This window comes from Tupaia chinensis, unplaced genomic scaffold (assembly GCF_000334495.1).
Source record: "Tupaia chinensis unplaced genomic scaffold, TupChi_1.0 Scaffold000059_1, whole genome shotgun sequence".
Classification (NCBI taxonomy): Eukaryota; Metazoa; Chordata; class Mammalia; order Scandentia; family Tupaiidae; genus Tupaia; species Tupaia belangeri.
Window position 1 is genome coordinate 560,497 of NW_006159517.1, and position 18,013 is coordinate 578,509.

Sequence of the window (18,013 nt, forward strand, 5' to 3'; positions counted from 1 at the left end):
CAGAGCTGTTGTCACTCAGCAACCTAGGGAGGCAGGAGGGACATAGGTCGAGGCTATTCTCTGGAATATTCTTGGCTCTACTCTTGGCCTCCTGAAGCAGAGCCAGCCTGGACATCTGTTCACGAACTGCCCCCACCCTCACCCACACCATAAACACCGGAGAGGCCAGACCCACCAGAGATCTTGGCGGTGCTAACCCCTAATTGGAGGGCGACAAGCAGAGATAAGGTAGCCAAATGACTACAACGCAGGCAGAAGTAAAGCAAATGCAGGGCTATGGGCCATTTTATAAGGGATTTCACGGGGAGTTCAGGGTGGACCAGATAAGAATCTTGGGAGAGTGGACGGTAATTTCCTAAATGAAGAACCCAAGAGGTCCAAGTGACCTAAGAGATATTCCTGAACTACAAATTAGGCTGACTGGAGTCCCAGCCCCGGGCCCCAGCTATTTAAGGGGCGAACCAGGGCGGAGGGTGCAAGTAGCCCTCTCCTGCCTCCCCACACCGCCCAGCAGCCGTCTTCATCCTCGCCAACCATGAGCCGCCAGCTGACCCACTACCAGGGCGGGGAGCGTCGGGGCTTCAGCGGCTGCTCGGCCATTATCTCGGGCCGGCTCTGCAGCAGCTCTGCCAGTGGGCGGGCAGGGAGCTATGGGTTTGGCCGGGGCCGGGCCAGTGGCTTTGCTGGCAGCATGTTTGGCAGTGTGGCCCTGGGGCCTGTGTGTCCAACCGTGTGCCCACCCGGGGGCATCCACCAGGTTACCATCAATGAGAGCCTCCTGGCGCCTCTCAACGTGGAGCTGGACCCTGAGATCCAACGAGTGCGAGCCCAGGAGCGCGAGCAGATCAAGGCGCTGAACAATAAGTTCGCCTCCTTCATCGACAAGGTGGGTGCTCTGGCATCTGCCCGCTGGTGCGTGGGCGCCCAGTGCACACAGTGGTGCCTGACTGCGGCTGAGGGACTGCGGGGAGGCGGGCGAGTCTCCTTCCTCGTCCGGAGCATCCCGTGGGCTAGGGTGAGGATTAATTAGGATGCTTACGAAGTGCTCAGAGCAACGCTGTTCACACACTCCCTGTAAACCAGAGCTTCCTTCCTTGTGCGCGACAAGACCCTGGGAAGGGAGTGGCTGCCCCAGTGGCAAGGGCCTGTGGAATGAGCCCTTTGAGGGCTCCCGATATCTGGCCTGGAAATGGGGACACACAGCCAGGACGGGGGCACTAGAAGGACAAGGGCAGGGAATGTCAAAGAACATGGTCCTTGGTGAGTTGGGAGGACTCTAAAGGTAGGAAGCAGGGTGTATGTGTAAGCCAGGAAGGCTTCTGGAGGAGGTGAGAGAAACAGGCTAGACAAGTGGTGTGGGGCTGTGGAGGACTGGAAAGACCTACACATCAAGTTTCATGTGTGTGTGTTGGAAGAGCGTGCCCAGAAATTCGGATAACAGGGAAGGTGTGTTTGGGGTAATAGAAGCAGTGATCCCAGCGAGTGGAGAGCAGTCAGGGAATGGACTTCTCTTGTCTCCACCGCGTGCAGATCGTAGGTGATAAGGGGACATCACACAGCAATGGCTGACATTTATGGAGACATTACTGTCCTAAGTGACTCATTTGTCAATGAGCAGCCCATGATCGCATTATTATTCTGTCTTGTGGATGAGGTAGGCTAAGAAATGAACCCAAGTTGACTACAGCCAGTGGCGCACAGGCTGTCTCACCACTTAAGCTAAGGCAGAGTGAGGTGGGAAGGGCGCGCATGCATGGGAGGAAGGTGGCGTGGTGACCAACCCAGAGATCAGAGATCATCCTCTTCCTTCCTAAGCTGTTGCTCCTAGCACGATTCCTGCAGTTGCTAAAGCTGAGATAGGTGAGGAGGGGGATGCTGATGAGTAGCAGAGGTCCTGGACTTATTTAGTCCAAATATTGAAGCCTTTGATCAAGTATGAAAGTTTGTAAAAATGTGATAACCAGCTTTGAACAAAGAACATGAGAGCAGTTTAGGTTACACAAAAGAAAGCGTCTTCTAACACCAGAGTGACCTTCCAGGGCCATGCCCTAGCCACTGCTTCTCTCTTGCTCCCCGTGCCCCTTTACTCAGAAAACACCAGCATGCACAGCCAGAGAAGCTAGCTTGGTCGCATGCAAACTCACGCAACAGAGGCAGATGGTGCCGTGACTTAAGCCCACTTTCTGCTTTCCTTTATTAATAGATTGGATCTGGTTCCTTGTCTTGGAGACCTAGAAGGACATGTCCACTTGGCTAAATCCACCCGACTAAATCCACCCTCAGATGAGCCATGCCCTTTCCTGCCCCTGCCCCCTCAGGATGGGTGCCTCTTTTTCTGGGGCCCTCTTCACACTCTTGAGAGGCAACAGCATATTGTAGGCATTGACACCTTTGGGTTCCAGGTGCGGTTCCTGGAGCAGCAGAACCAGGTGCTAGAGACCAAATGGAACCTGCTGCAGCAGCTGGACCTGAATAACTCCAGGAACAGCCTGGAGCACGTTTATGAGAGCTATGCCAGCAGCCTGCGGAAGACGCTGGAGACCCTGTCTGGGGACAGGGTAAGGTTGGACTCGGAGCTGAGGAGCATGCAGGACCTGGTGGAGGACTACAAGAAGAGGTGAGTGGGAGGCAGAGACCATACCACTAGGAAGACTCAGAGTACATGAGGTTTCAGTTTGGAGCCAGCATGTTTGCCGCCTTAGGTCCTTTGCTGATGCCCTTGCTATTTCCTTTTCCACAGGGGAAGGAGGGACATCCAGACAGATTGGGACTTAAGAATAGACTGTATTGGGCCGGCAGTTGGCGTGGTGGTTAAGGGCACTGGACTCCCACATAGTCAACCATGGTTTGAGTCCCAGACCTGGCAGCTTTCTTTCTCACTTTCTCTCTCTCTCTTGCTCTGTCTCTCTCTAGTCAAATTAAAAGAAAGAAAGAAAGAAAGAAAGAAAGAAAGATAGATAGATAGAAAGAAAGAAAGAAAGAGAGAGAAAAGCATGGATCAACGCAACACGGTGCTCTGAATTGCCTAGGAAATGTGTCTTGAATAGCTAGTGTTGGAAATGGAGGAACGAGGGGAAGAGAATTCTCTCAAAACTAACTGGAAAACTTGAATGGCTGTGTAGTTCCCCCTAAGTGAGATTTTCCATGATAGTTTCCAGGACGTGAGACACACAACTAATCCCAGAAAAAAATGTAAAGGTAAGCAAAAATGGATTTTTGGAACTTTTTTCATGTTGCAGCTCAGCCGGAAAGCTTAGTTGAGTCCCACCTTATCTTAGAGAGAGATTTTTTTGCTATAGGATACGTGCGTTTGCTGGAGAGAGAGAGAGAGAGACAGAAAGTGAAAAATCATCCCCCCACACACACACCCGGGGGAATGACCACACTGCAATCCCTTCTCCTCATTTTCTCCTCATTTCTCCTCTTGGAATTTTGAGCATACATGCACATGTGCCTGGCGTGTTTTAAGCTATTGGGTCCAGGACTTGAACTATGGTTGATTACGTGGGAGTCCAGCGACTTAACCAATATTCCATCTGCTGGTTCCATTGAGTCCCACCTTCAAAGAGAGTAATCGAGAATGTGTTTGCAAGCAGAGATTGAAGCTCCCTCTGAGTTGAACTAATGTAGTGGTAAACCTAGGCTTGCTGTGACCCGATGTTTTGGGAGTTTACTTCCAAGTGCCAGGATTTCTGGAATAAGTGACTTCTTTCATAGTTCGAGGGAGTGGAAATGCTCAGAGCTGAGTTCCCTCGCTTCCTGTCCAGTCTGCCTGTCCATCCTTCTTCTTAAGTCCCCTCAGAACAGAACCCTGATCTGAGCCCTGCGTGGTGATCTAGTTGGGGGAGGAAGATGTGGTCTTTGAACTCAGAGAGAACATGGATTTGGGGACAGGCTTAAAGAACACTTTTCAGGTAGCCACAGATAAGTGGAAACAGATAGAGCATGAACTGGGATTGAGCGGAATTAAAATGAGAATTGGAACCCAACTGGAGATCTGAGCAGGGTATGGAAAGAAGAGGGGTTGCCAGGCAGAGTCCAGAAGTCCAGGGTGGAGGAATGCAGGGGCTGTGGAAAGGTCTGGTGTGCTGGGATTAGCACTCACTAGTTGAGTGGCATAGGTGAGTCTCTTGTTCTCCTGTAAACGTCAGTTTTAATATTTATGAAATAAAATACTGATATTGCCTTGTATCTGAAAGAGTTATTGAGAGTGTTAATACCAGATGGTAATATATTAACAGCTCTTAGAAGAACCAAATGCTTCACAAATGTAAGGCATTCTTAGAATTTTAAAAATCCTAGACCCATTATTCATTAGCATTATGACCATGGTCAAGTATTTTAATCTCTTTTCCCTCATTTGTAAAATTGGGATAATAATAGGACCTACCTCATAGGTCTGTTATAAGGGTTAAATGAAATCATGTATAAGAAGAGTTAAAGACATGTAGTAAGGCTATAATAAATATTAGCTGCATTTATCATTATTATAGTTATTTATTGTCATTAGTAATATAATTTAAAGTTTATCACTAATCTCTCCCAAGGGTGTATGGTCCTCATGCCACTTTTTTTATACCTCTCCTATGATAAATCCTAAGAGATTCTAATAATAAATTATTCTTGCATTAGAATTTTCTATGTGTTTACCTTCCTGTTAAATTGAATTTCTGGAGAATAGGCAGTATGTATACCTTAAGCATCATCTTATACTCTGTGGCAGTGGTCTTTAAGATTTTTCTCAAGACTCTCTAAGATAATTTTTAAAATTCTTCACAATTAAAAAAAAACCTCACAAATTAAAAAATAATTAACGGGACCAGCAGTTGGCGTAATGGCTATGTCACTGGACTCCCATGTAGCCGACTGCGGTTCGAGTACTGGACCTGGTGGCTTAAACTCACGCTGGGCGCATGTGCATGTGTGCCCAAGATCTCGAGAGGAGAATGGAGGAGAAGGGGTTGTGGTGTGACCACCGACCCCCCCCCCCGGGGGGGGGGGGTGATTTCTTGCTTTCTGTCTCTCTGTCTCTCTCTGTCTTTCTGGCAAGTGCACACACCTTATAGCAAAAACCTCTTCAAAAAAAATTTTTTTAACTAAAAGTTATCATAAAAGTAAGTAGTAGCAAAACATATAATTTCATGCTTGCTATATATATTACCACTAAAACTATAATGACTGTATTAGTCACTTAAATATATACAATTGTGTCTAGGTGCCATGGCAGTTCAATACCTACCATCCTTCATCTAAAAGGTTAATAAACAAGCTCTGCTCTAAAAATCATAAATTTTACCTTGATCTTTTTATCATTTTAAGTCCTATTTTCATACTGCTTTCCCCACACAGTTCTATTCCAATGTAATATATTGGGTTGTTGGAAAAGGTATGGCTCATTTTTGCATAGAAAAACATACAAAAATACCTTTTTCAACAACCCAATATTTACATGCATCTCGTCTTTTATTGACTGTGCTAGCTACCACCAAATATGCAAATAAGCATGTAGCTTGAAATTTTAGAAAGTTTACTTCTTATGATCAAAGTTTTTAAGTGTTCAAAAATTTATTCTGGATTGACTTTTTCGAACGACAAAATGTGTTACTAGTTTTGTTAAATAAGTATTAAACATAAAAAGTAAAAGCTAATTTTGAAAATACATCTCTTAATGAGGTGAATGAGGCAGATTTTTTTCCAGCTGGCTTAGTTATCCATGCGTTTACATTGATTCTTGTTAAAAGGAGACAGGATTCTAGTCCTATGGGATTTGTTTTGTTTCTTATCTAGGTATTGGGAAACTTTATTCATATAAGTAGGTTTTGATGGCGGGAGTTTTCTAAGAGTAGTTACTTGGTTCTCGAAACGCCTTTCCAGTGTTTTTGTTTTCTCTTTCTTCCGCAGCACTTACCGTTTTCTAACATACTATCTAATTGCTTATCTGTTGTACTTATTGTTTGTCTTTCTCTCTGTGCTCCTTTAGGGCAGGGATATTTGTTCTGTTCACTTACTTTCCCTAAGTGCCTATGCAGGGCCCCACACTCAACGTCCATTTCTTTGATGAATGATTACTTGTCAAAGTCATTTAATGATTCAGGATTAAGGGTCATTTTTAAACAATCTACTCGCTGACTATTCAGGTCCTTTCTTTTCTTTTCTTTTCTTTTCTTTTCTTTTCTTTTCTTTTCTTTTCTTTTCTTTTCTTTTCTTTTCTTTTCTTTTCTTTTCTTTTCTTTTCTTTTCTTTTCTTTTCTTTTCTTTTCTTTTCTTTTCTTTTCTTTTCTTTTCTTTTCTTTTCTTTTCTTTTCTTTTCTTTTCTTTTCTTTTCTTTTCTTTTCTTTTCTTTTCTTTTCTTTTCTTTTCTTTTCTTTCTTTTCCTTTCATCTTTCCTTTCCTTTCCTTTCCTTTCCTTTCCTTTTCTTTTCTCTTTTCTTTTTTTTTTAAACAAAAATTGAAAATCACCTGACTTGCCAAAAGGACTTGTTTCCTAGTTGATAAATTCATTTTCCTTCCAATTTTCTGTAAAAAATTTCCAAGTAGCTTTAACAAGAGTGATCACATGGCCACTGCTTATACAATTTATTCTGTTCCTTAGGGGCACCCTGTTTAACCAGTAGATCAGAAAGGACTGGGAACACAAAAATATTCTTAGTATCCACTTGGATAATTCTCTCTCTCTCTTTTTTTAATGATGTAATTCTATTTGGTGCTTTTATATATGAATCCACACACACACACACAAGCACACATGCATGTATTTTTGAAACTTTGGACTTAGTTTTTTCTATTTATCCAAAATATCTGCCGTATAGCTTCCTTGGCAAAGTCAGTTTTCATCCTTAAACCAGAGTAATAAGAGTTGCTTTTGTCAGAAAAAAGTCTGACTTCATTTCTAAATTCAAATAAAAATGCAAATATGTGCTTTGGAGACCATTATAAAGTCTATTAAGTAATAAACTAAGGAATCTGTCTAGTGCATTTGATTACTGAAAGCATTCAAGATTAAAATGGTGTAGATTTAATAATAGATTCTCGATTCTTATTAAAAGGAGACAGGATTCTAGTCCTGGGGGAATGTATAATCAATACATCTATTTATGCTATAACTGTGTATAATTTAGTATATTCTTCCTCATAGTTATATCTGAGTATCAGAAAGCATTCCAATCGCACTTTAAATAATCCACTTCATTACCTGTACAGCTTCTGTTTCAGCCGTTTATCAATGCTTTTTGGGGGAGGGAGCTTGCCAGTGGTCTACCGTTGACATGCTTTTAAAACAAGTAAAGAGATGGGACCAGCAGTTAGCGTAAGGGCTATGTCGCTGGACTCCTATGAAGTTGACCGCAGTTCGAGTCCTGGACCTGGTGGCTTGAACTCATGCCAGGCGTGTGTGCCCAGGATTCTGAGAGGAGAATAGAGGTGAAGGAATTGCAGCGTGGCCATCCCCCCTGGTGGGCGATTTCTCGCTTTCTGTCTCTCTGTCTCTCTCTGTGTTTCTGGTGAGTGCACAAGCCCTATAGCAAAAACTTCTCAAAAACAAAAAAACCAAAAACCAAAAAACAAAACCAAAATAGTAAAGAGCTGTAAAGAATTGGTTATGTTTATGTATATGAAAGTATTTTCTAGCACTGATTTTTAAAAATTTTGATAAATATATATAATATAAAATAAAACAAAAAAACCAAAAACCAAAAAACAAAACCAAAATAGTAAAGAGCTGTAAAGAATTGGTTATGTTTATGTATATGAAAGTATTTTCTAGCACTGATTTTTAAAAATTTTGATAAATATATATAATATAAAATTTTAAATGGTAGATAGTAAATTCATAATGTTGTACAGAAGCACCACCATCCATCTCCAGGACTCTTCCACTGGAGCTCTCTACCCATTAAACAATAATCCCCACTTCCTCCAGCCCCTGGCAACCGCCATTCCACTTTCTGTCTATGAAATTGACAGCATAGGGTAGAATCATGAGTAGAATCATTCAGTATTTGTCTTTTTGTGACTGGCTTATTGCATGTAATATAATGTCTTCAAGGTTCATCCATGTTATATCATATTATAGAATTTTTCTTTTTAAGGCTGAATAATATTTCATTATATATATATATCTATATAGATATAGATATATATATATACACACACACATTGCTTATCCACTTAGCATTAATTATTTCTTACTTATGTACAAGTTCATTTGCTTTCACAAATGTCTTATATCGTCAAATATTCTTTGACAACATTAAGGGATGGAAGACGTGAGCTCTTTAAACAAAATGATCAATATTATCTTCTAAATCTATAATATCTCTATAGGACCATCTTAGTCCCATTCAAACACTTAAAGTCCTTGGTTCACTTGGAACAGAAGAATATATAAAAAACAGTTTTTAATATAGTTCAATGGTGACTAGTGCTCTTGTTTGGTCCCGGGAGCTTTTTGCATCCTAGGCCACTGCAATACACACACACACACACACACACACAAACACACACATATATATATATATTTTTTTCTTTTTTTTCCCCATAGGGTGCATACACTTACCAGAGAGAGAGAGAGAGAGGGAGAAAGTGAGAAATTATCCCCCGGGGTGATGGCCATACTGCAATCCCTTCTCCTCCACTCTTCTCCTGGGATTTTGGGCACATACACGCATGTGAACATGATTTTCAAGCCTCTGAGTCTGAGACTTGAACTGCAGTCAGCCATGAGGGAGTCCAGCACCTTAGCTACCATGCCACCTCCTGATCCCTCATTGCACCATATTAAGGTGCCACACAGCAGAGAGGTGCACCTTTCTGCTCTCATATGGGTGAGGCTGATTATGAGAGGGAGGTAGGACAGTAGACTCTGCATGACATCCCCATGGGTGCTTTCTCAGACAGGTACATAATTGCCTATGAATGGAGGGTCTGGAAATTGATTCCTTTAAGCTTGTCTGCCTATATCTCCACTAGGAAATCAATGTGTGCCCCAGAGGTACATCCATGAACCCTGATTGAAGACCAACACCCTGCAGCTCTTGGCAGAGAAGTGATCACTTAGTACTTAGTGAGCATTTGTGGAACCGAATGGCAATTTCTGTCTTCTCTCTCTCTCCCCATGCAGATATGAGGTGGAGATTAATAGACGCACAGCTGCTGAGAATGAGTTCGTGGTGCTCAAGAAGGTAATGGGCGCAGGAAGGGTTAGAAGAAGCCTAGAGGGCTTCCTCATCACCTGTCTGCAGGGTAAGATGTGGGACCCTATGGGTCACTCAGACCCTTGGGCAGGGGCAACTGAGATTCTAACTTCCCATCTCCTGCCTTCAAGTCTCTTTCCTGAGATGCATGCTGCTCCCAGAACCTGGCAGCTCAAAATCTGAGCATTGTGCTGCCCTGCTGGTGTAGTCGTCACACTGCAAAGTAGTTGATTTGCTCTCAGGGACTGAACCCTCCCATGAAGTCTGGGGAGCCAAGGCCTTCTGTGGTAGACAGAGGGAAGGGAAGGTGGTGCGCCCCTCTCCGGATAGCCTGACCATCATGTGTTCCCCAGGACGTGGATGCCGCTTACATGAACAAGGTTGAGCTCCAGGCCAAAGTGGACTCCTTGACAGACGAGATCAAATTCTTCAAGTGCCTCTATGAAGGGGTAAGGACTTGGCAGACCATTCTGGTGCACTCTGCTCCTCCTACAGGTGGCTTCTGGCCCTCAGCTTGGAAGGCTGTGTGTTAAAGGCTGGGAGAGAGAAGCCTTTCAACTCAGTGCAGTGGCATTCACGGAGGCCCTACCAGGTGCTGAGAGATGAGTGAGGCATTGAGACCTCGATGGAGAAGAAATGATTCCTCTCCTCCTGACGGATGAATGCATGTAGATGAGCTTTGGGAGCGTGGAGGAAGATAGTGAACTGTGCCTGGGCAGCAGGGAAGGTTCCTGTTGAAAGAGGAGGTAGAGGAAGAAGATTTCAGTGGGTGCTGGGAGGCATGGTGCTCCAGCCTGAAGGAGTGGAATAAGTAAAGATTCTGAAGCCTACAGTGTGCGAAAGCATGAGGGATGTGGATAGACTCAGGCCTGGAGAAGAGAGAGATGGCTGGTGATTCCTGCGAGGCTTCTGTGTACTGGGTGGAACTCTAACCTCATTCTATGAGTGAAGAGCAGCCTTTGGCGGGTTTTGTTTTGTTTTTGTTTCTCCTTCAGTACCAGAGGTGGTGTGTGCATGCACTTGAGAGTGAGCGAGTGAAGATGTGGTCATACTGCAACCCTTTTTCAACCCACTGGGGTTGGGACTCAAACCCTAGCTGGCCACGTGGAATTTGGCTTCCTCTGCACAGTGCTTAACAGTTGCACTGTAGGCCAGCCCTACTGGTAGGGCTAGGGTGGATCTTGAGGAAGAACATGTAGAAGAGGCTAGGAGTGGTTCTGAGTGCACGAGGGCAGGCAGCCCCACCGTGAGGGCCAAAAGCCCAGGCACTCAGCCTCATGCAGATGTTCTCATGGCTGCTGAGGCAGATTGGGAAGGAGTAAGGTGGAGGTTGCCTGGGGAGGATTAGAAATGGTTCTACCATGAGTACTCCCTCACTGGCTCCTTCTCCCAACTACCCCCAGGAGATTACTCAGATCCAGTCCCACATCAGTGACACATCCGTCATCCTATCCATGGACAACAACCGAGATCTAGACCTGGACAGCATCATTGCTGAGGTCCGTGCCCAGTACGAGGAGATCGCTTTGAAGAGTAAGGCCGAGGCAGAGGCTCTGTATCAAACCAAGGTGAGCTAGATGCCAAGTGTGTCACAGCCCAATGACCACTCTGATGCCCTCTCATCATACATGCACACGTGAGCATGCTTGTGTGTATGTGTGTGTAAATTTGGGCACAGCAGAGACCTCTTCTGTCTTGGAGGTGGCCTTGTGGAAGTCCAGCATGGGCCAGGGAGAGTGACCACAGTGTCAGCATGCCCCTCCATCCTCCTGCAAGTACCCACACGGCTTGAATAATGAGAACAGCATGTGGTCACCCTCCCTGTGACGCGCACACTTAAGTAGGAGAATTCTCAGTTGTCCTGTGCTTCTCTTCTCTTGTCACCCAACCTTAGATCCAGGAGCTACAGGTCACGGCAGGCCAGCATGGGGATGACCTCAAACTCACCAAGGCTGAGATCTCGGAGCTCAACCGGCTGATCCAGAGGATCCGCTCGGAGATAGGGAATGTGAAGAAGCAGGTGGGTTCTGTGACATGAAGTCGGCTAATGGGGTTTATTTAGCACCAATCTGGTCAAGAAGAAATAAGAAAAGCAGGTATGCCATGGTCAGAGGACAGTTTGACTAAATTCATGAGAGAGAGCTCCTGGCCCTGCCTTTGAGTGGTGAGACCTCTCCACTCCCAAGGATGGGACATGAGCATGGCTTTCTGTGGTCTAGCAACTGGAGCCTAGGCATCCGTGTGGCTGTGAGCCATTCACCAAAGTACTTTAGATCTTAGCACTGTCTTGTGGGGGCTGGTCTTGTGGAGGCTGGGGATGGCACCAGCTGGCTGTATCCCAGAATTCCATTTGGCCTTGGGATCAGCTGCTTTCCTTGGTGTGAATCAAACTTGACTCTGCAGAGAGGGAACACCCCAGAAGGAGAAGCCTGGTACTCAGCTCCCACCAAAACCAGCTGAGTGACTAGAGGTCACAGCCAGTCTAAAGGCTCAGGGAGCTTTCACAGAGTCCCAGCTGCAGATTCCTCCTGCAAGTGGTACTTTCCACTGACAGCAGGTGTTTGTAAGCTGGCAAAACCTGTTTGCTGTGCAAAAATCGCCTTTCCACGCAGTTGTCTTTTAGAATGATTCTCTGTGGGATTATGAGGTAGGCTCTAAGTATGGCAGGTTTATTGGACAGATATTTTTACTAATAGGAACTTTTTTAGCCTCCCCTTTTTTTTTTTCCTGAACCATGTATAGCATCTCCTAAGACAACCTATACCCTGCAGAACTGAATTAAGTCTAGCTACCCAGGGACGTTTTTCAGGGATGACATGAAATGTTGCAGATGTGATTTCAGACCTGGAGGGAGAGGGCCAGGGCCCAGGTAGCCCTTCCCCTCTTCTCTCACAGGTGAAGACTTCCTGCCTTTAGAGGCTGAGGCATGAGCCAGACGAACTACGTCTGGGGTCAGGGGAAGGAGCGCTCACCTCTCGTGATGTCTGAAGTTGGATACACCATGAGGGGCTCTAAGCATTTACTGTCAGTCAGTACCAGAGGAGGGGAGGCAGTCTGAGCGGGATCCCAGACCTGGGTTCTGACTCAAAGTGCTGAATCCATTTACCGCTCAGTGCTCCAACCTGGAGATGGCCATTGCTGATGCTGAGCAGCGGGGGGACTGTGCCCTCAAGGATGCCCGGGCCAAGCTGGATGAGCTGGAGGGTGCCCTGCACCAGGCCAAGGAGGAGCTGGCCCGGATGCTACGCGAGTACCAGGAGCTTCTGAGCGTGAAGCTGTCCCTGGACATTGAGATCGTCACCTACCGCAAGCTGCTGGAGGGCGAGGAGTGCAGGTGGGGCCAGATGCCTTCTGTCTGGGATGGTTTTCTCTCTGCTTTAACACAAAACCCAAAGGCCATCAGTCTGGTTCTTTTTGGGTCTGATCGAAGTCAAACCATATAGCAATTGGGCTGGCCATGTGCCAGGGAGGGCTGACACTAGCTAGCAAGAAGAACTGAACAGTAAAAATCTCAGAGAGGTTGTAGGACGTGCTCGTGTCAGCAGTGTTTGAGAAACAGCATCCCCTGGCCCTTCATGGTCCATTCTGGTGGGTGGATGGGGAAGGGGCAAATGGCTTCCAAGAGTTTTACAAGTTCAAGGTCACTCTGTCAAAGCTGGGCTCAGTGAGGACATGAGCCACTCCTCTTACTTGTGTAAGACCCATAGCATAACTCGAAGGAAGTGGAGGCATAACTATCGCCCACGACAGATAATCCCCAAACCTCTTTGATGGAGGGCTGACTCTTTACGGCAGATTTTTCATCTCAGCTCTGGGATGTGTGGAAAGAAAGGCGACTAGGAGAGGGGTGGAGGTGCTTATTCTCAGAGATGAACTGAGGGTTGAATCCGGTTCACCTGTTTTTCTTTTTCTTAAGGATGTCTGGTGAATATCCAAATTCCGTGAGCATCTGTAAGTACCTGTAGATCTCAGTTTTGCCCTTGGTCACCTTACCACAATTCTAAGTCCCTCTAATTCCATGACACAAAAGAGAAATTCAAATCACAGAGAGGGCTCTTGGGAGAGACTTAAGAACAGAAAAGGGGGGCCAGACTTAATGACCAAGGAGAAGCTGTATGGAAAAAAATAATACCATGAAATGCAAAAGTACAGCCCGTAGAAAGACCCAATAACATCCAGTAGTGCCTAATCCAGCGGTCTGTTGTAAGAATGATGATTAGTAGCTTCATTCTTTTTCTGTTGAGGCCAGACTAACATAAGGGTCCTGGGTTGCAGTAAGAGGGATTGAGGGGGACCAGAAAGGCTGAATGATGAAAAAAGACTGCTGAAATAACCTCTAGGTTTGCAAGGTGGAGAGCGTGCAGGGGAGGTGCTGTGTCAGAGAGGCGGGATACTCCCAGCAGCCTTAGCTCATCAGGAGCATCCGAAGGCCTCCATGACAGGCCTCTTTTCTTGGAGATTTCACAGAAGGCGTCCTGTGTGCTAGGGGTTTAATGTCTGCTATTGACAGAGTGACACAGGCTACCAGGAAAAGTCAATATATGGGGCTCAGTATGTGAAAGATGAAGCTGCTCATGATCAAGGCTGTTACAAATCTCTTAGCGGGACCAGCAAATGGCGTAATGGTTATGTCTCTGGATTCCCATGTAGTTGACTGCAGCTCAAGTCCTGGACTCAGTGACTTAAAACTCACGCCAGGCATGTGTGAGTATATGCCCAAAATCCTGAGAGGAAAGTGGAGGAGAAGGGATTGTAGTGTGGCCATCCCCCCTGGGGGTTGGTGATTTCTCTCTTTCTGTCTCTGTCTCTCCTGTGAGCACATGTGCCCTATAGCAAAAATCCTCTCTCTAAAAACAAACAAACAACAAAAAAACCCAAAACAAAACAACAACTTAGTAAACTAAACATCCATGACAGAGAATCTGTCTCCTCATGAGGCCACCATGGGGAGAGAGCTCAGGGAGTGGCCGTGTGCCCCAGGAGGGTTCCTGCTGCAGCAGGTTGTGTGGCTGAGCGGGCTGGGGTCTCCTCTCACTGTTCCAGCCGTCATCAGCAGCACCAACGCTGGGGCAGGAGGGACTGGCTTCAGCGTGGGCTTCGGCGCCTCGGGCAGTTACAGCTGCAAACCTGCAGCGGGAGATGTCAAGACCAAAGGCAGCTGTGGCAGTGAGTTCAAGGATCCCCTTAGCAAAGCCTCGGGCAACAGCTGTGCGACCAAAAAGGCCTCCAGATGATGGCCCCACAGTCGCTCTGTGGCCAGAAACCTTCAGAACCCACTCTTCTTCTCCTCCTCCCCCTGATCCTCTTTCCAGGCTGGGAAGTGCTTGGTCCATAACCACCATCTGGGTCCTCTCCCTGTTGTCCTTAGTAGGTGACACTAATGCGAGAAGTCCAGTCACAGGCTTGCATGACCTCCTTCTGGGTCACCCTTCATTGGGTCCGGGCCCCAGATGCAGACATAACACCATGCCCAAGCACTCCCGTGCCTGCTCCAAGCCCCTCTGCCACCATGCCTTTCTTGGGCCTCCGCTGCCAGCAGGTTCTCCCTGTCCTTCAGTTGGAATTGCATCCAGTTCTCTGCTTCTCCAGCAATAAATGATCGACACCATTTGGCTCTCGGTGTGGAATCTGTTGCTCAGGATGTCAACATCTGCAATATCCTAATTCTCCTTGGTCTGCTGCTTGCTTCCCTCCGGGTCCCCAGCCTCACATGGATCTGGGTTGTCCAGCTCTAGTCGGTAGGCATTGGGGATAGCTGATCCTGGTGAGCAGCTGGGATTTACTTCCAAGCTGAAGTGCCACCTTTCATGTTCGTGTGGGCTCTGTTCTCTGCCCATGGAACCCATCAAGTCAGTCACCAAGCACTGAGTGAGAAGGAACTCGAGAGCCGCTGACTCGACAGCTCCCTCGTGTGTCCAGTCTGTGGTGGACAGCTGTGGCCCACATGGCTGAGCGAACCTCTCAAGTTCAGCACACTGGTGAGCAGCAGGGTCCTGGCTGGAGGCCTGCACACCCACCCACAGGCCATCCCTGAGCCTGCGTTGCAGCCGGTGCCTTACTTTCCTGGTGTCACGTCAGCTGCGAGCACGTCTGTCCCTCATCTGCCCCTCACATCCCTGTTCTGGGGGTCTCAAGTGTGGCTCAGAGTCAGTAGTCGATGTATATTTGCTCCAGGAAGGCATAGCTTAGTTTAGCTCATGTTCACTGGGAAAAACACTTGTGAGCTCTGTACACACATGTGTGTCTAGGTGTCCTGGCATGTAAATGATGCAACACGTTTGTATCAATAATTATGTTTTGTATGTATTCATGCAGAATGCATTTTATATAATCAAGCAAATGGTCCCCCTGGGTCTAGCATTCTAGTTAAACAGTACCTGGCTCAATTCTGGCTCTTCCAATTGCTGGTTGTGGTCCAGTGCAAGAGCCTGCTCTTATAAAGTGGGATCAATACAATCTGGCCTTTATCAAATGCCTTTTACACACCAGGAACTGTTCTCAGCACTAACTTATAGTGAGGGGCCGAGGGCACTGGAACACAGTCCCATTCAGGTCACCAGCTGCTCATTTCCAAGCAGGAGAGAAACTACAAGAACTCCTCAGTGTGCCTATTTTGTGCACACACTGCCCTCTGCCATCAACCCTAGGTACTGCACCTTCCAGCCCTGTGGGCCAGGAGGAAAGACTTCCCACAGGGGAGAGTGTGGGATGATCCTGGGTGGGCTGTGTCCACCGCAGAGCTACCAGCGGATGCTCTTTCACTCCCTGGTGTGTCCAGGCAGGTCTGGCCTCTGTGTTGCCCAGGCCCTGGCTCCTGTCTCCCCTCGGACTCCTCTCTGACTTCTCCTCTCATAGAAGGGAGGACGGGTTGTGAGGTTGTCAGGGTTGCTACTGCCTCAACCTCCTCACCTGTGGTTAGAGAATCTTGGGATTTCAGACAGCTCTTCTTAAACCAGTGCCTGGTCCAGAGGTCCTGGGAATGAGAGTTCCCATCACTCGCCAACACCCCCTCTGACAAGCCCTGCCCTGGCTGCAAGGGGAGCCCTCAGAGAACTCTTTCTCTTTCACGCAGTAAATAATGCAGGCTTAGAGGCACTGACAAGGCATAGGCAAGGGTCTTCAGAGGAAGGAAGGCATTAGAGGTGATCACAGATGATCTGGGAAGGCTTCCTGGAGGAGGAAATAAAAGAAACATGAACTGTTGGAGATAGCTGCTGCTGCTTCTTCTTCCTTCTTCTTCTCCTTCTCCTTCTTCTTTCTCTTTCTCCTCCTCCTCTTCCTCCTTTTCTTTCTCCTTTTCTTTGAGGTTTTAGCCATAGGGTGTGCGCACTTGCCAGAGAGAGACAGAAAGAGGGAAAGTGGGGGTATAGCATACTGCAATCCCTTTTCCTCCAGTTTCCTCTCGGAAGGGGCACTCATGCACATGTCCTCTGTGTGACTGTCAAGCTGCCAGGTCCAGTACTTGAACCATGTGGGAGTCCAGTGCCTTAACCACTATGCTTCCTGCTGGCCCCTAGAGAGCTTCTTAAAGACTGAGATTTTAGCTGCCCTCTGCCATCTGTCTCTAATGTTCCCTCCAGCTGACACTCTGTCAGCTGTAGGTTACAACTGCCTGAGGACAATTCTTTTCTACTGTCCCTCAGTCCTTCCATTCACATTTGGCAAATGCTGCCAGGATCACTGGAGATGTTGAGGTTCTGTGCTTTCAACAAGGTCTGCAAAGCACCCTCTATCACCTTGCCCCACCCCTCCTCCCTTGGTGGGCTGTCTATACCACGTCCCTGCTTAGTTACAGACTCCTCTTAGGGGACTTATGGTCGAATCCTTCCTTTCTGTTTCCAACCCATCATCCACAGCAGGACTGAGCTATGCCTTTGAGACACAGCTCTTGGGAATTCCAGATCCTTCTTGTTGGGGCTCTAGACACAGTGCTAAGCTCTAGATTAAAGTTGCTCCTAACTCAGAACCTGAAGCATAGCATGGTAGACCCAGGGCTGGAGGGGACCTTAGAAGTCATCAGTGTGTAAGGACGCACTCTTTTGTAGTTGACCAGGTATAGTCAAATAGCGCCAAGTGCATAGCATGACCTAGACACATGATCGCCCCTTAGCGCATCTGACAGGCTCTGCACCTCCTGCTCCCTTGCAGTCCCATCACGTTCCCCTCTGTCCCCACATGCATTCCCAGAAGGTTATTTTCCATGGCTACTGGTTCCTCTGAACCCTCCTGTGGCTCCCTATCATAGGTGCACCCCCACCGTTGCTCCACGTTGCCTTCTACTCCTGCCTTAACGGGAAGGCAGTCCCTGTGCTCACAGATGGCTCACTCTGTGTGTGTCATTCTCCTCCACTCTCTGACCTGCAGGCTCCAGGCTCACCTCACAAAGGCCTCCTGAACCCACATCTTCATGTTACACCTTGTAATCACCATAGAAACCTACTAGCCTCAGTGGGGGCCCATGACGCTGGGGAGATGGGGACATGGTCTCCCGGCATCAATGTCTCCTGCCTCCCTCTTTGTAGGGCAGGATGGGTAGACCTTCTCAGAGGTGCTTGGCCGTGGTCCCAGCTGAGTCTTGGGTGCCGAGGTCAAGCATCTCCCTGGCCCCATACCTCTAATTCATGGCATATTTATACCTCTGAGGGTGGTGCTTAGGGTCCCTCACCCCACGGCAGTGAGGAGGTTCCCGGTATCCAGCAGGTAGCCTGTCTCTCCACCCTGAGGCCGGGGCTTCGTGGAATGTCTTTCATGGGACCCTAGAGGGCCCACTTCAACCCCCTGCTCCAGCTTTAGGGTCCAGCCTCCATTTTCTACATTTTTAG

The 18,013-nt window shown here is 47.2% G+C and overlaps 1 protein-coding gene across 2 annotated transcripts; it reads left to right on the forward strand.

Moving 5' to 3' along the window:
* Nucleotides 1–535: 535 nt before the first annotated feature.
* Nucleotides 536–14,425, forward strand: LOC102470908 (keratin, type II cytoskeletal 72). Of its 2 annotated transcripts, XM_006141600.1 has the most exons (9): nucleotides 536–886; nucleotides 2,403–2,617; nucleotides 9,119–9,179; nucleotides 9,545–9,640; nucleotides 10,595–10,759; nucleotides 11,086–11,211; nucleotides 12,305–12,525; nucleotides 13,108–13,142; nucleotides 14,235–14,425. In XM_006141600.1, the coding sequence occupies exons 1-9, from the start codon at nucleotides 536–538 to the stop codon at nucleotides 14,423–14,425; spliced, it is 1,461 nt and encodes a 486-aa protein (XP_006141662.1). The 2 variants fall into 2 exon arrangements, with proteins under 2 accessions (XP_006141662.1, XP_027632492.1); XM_027776691.1 differs by lacking the exon at nucleotides 11,086–11,211.
* The last annotated feature ends 3,588 nt before the right edge of the window (nucleotides 14,426–18,013 follow it).

What these genes read in the sequence shown, in the direction of transcription:
- LOC102470908 (XM_006141600.1), top strand. Translation starts at nt 536, where the DNA reads ATGAGCCGCCAGCTGACCCACTACCAGGGCGGGGAGCGTCGGGGCTTC. An exon ending in GTGGAGGACTACAAGAAGAG is followed by an intron (nt 2,618 to 9,118) that starts GTGAGTGGGAGG and finishes CTCCCCATGCAG; the next exon opens with ATATGAGGTGGAGATTAATA. An exon ending in AGGCTCTGTATCAAACCAAG is followed by an intron (nt 10,760 to 11,085) that starts GTGAGCTAGATG and finishes ACCCAACCTTAG; the next exon opens with ATCCAGGAGCTACAGGTCAC.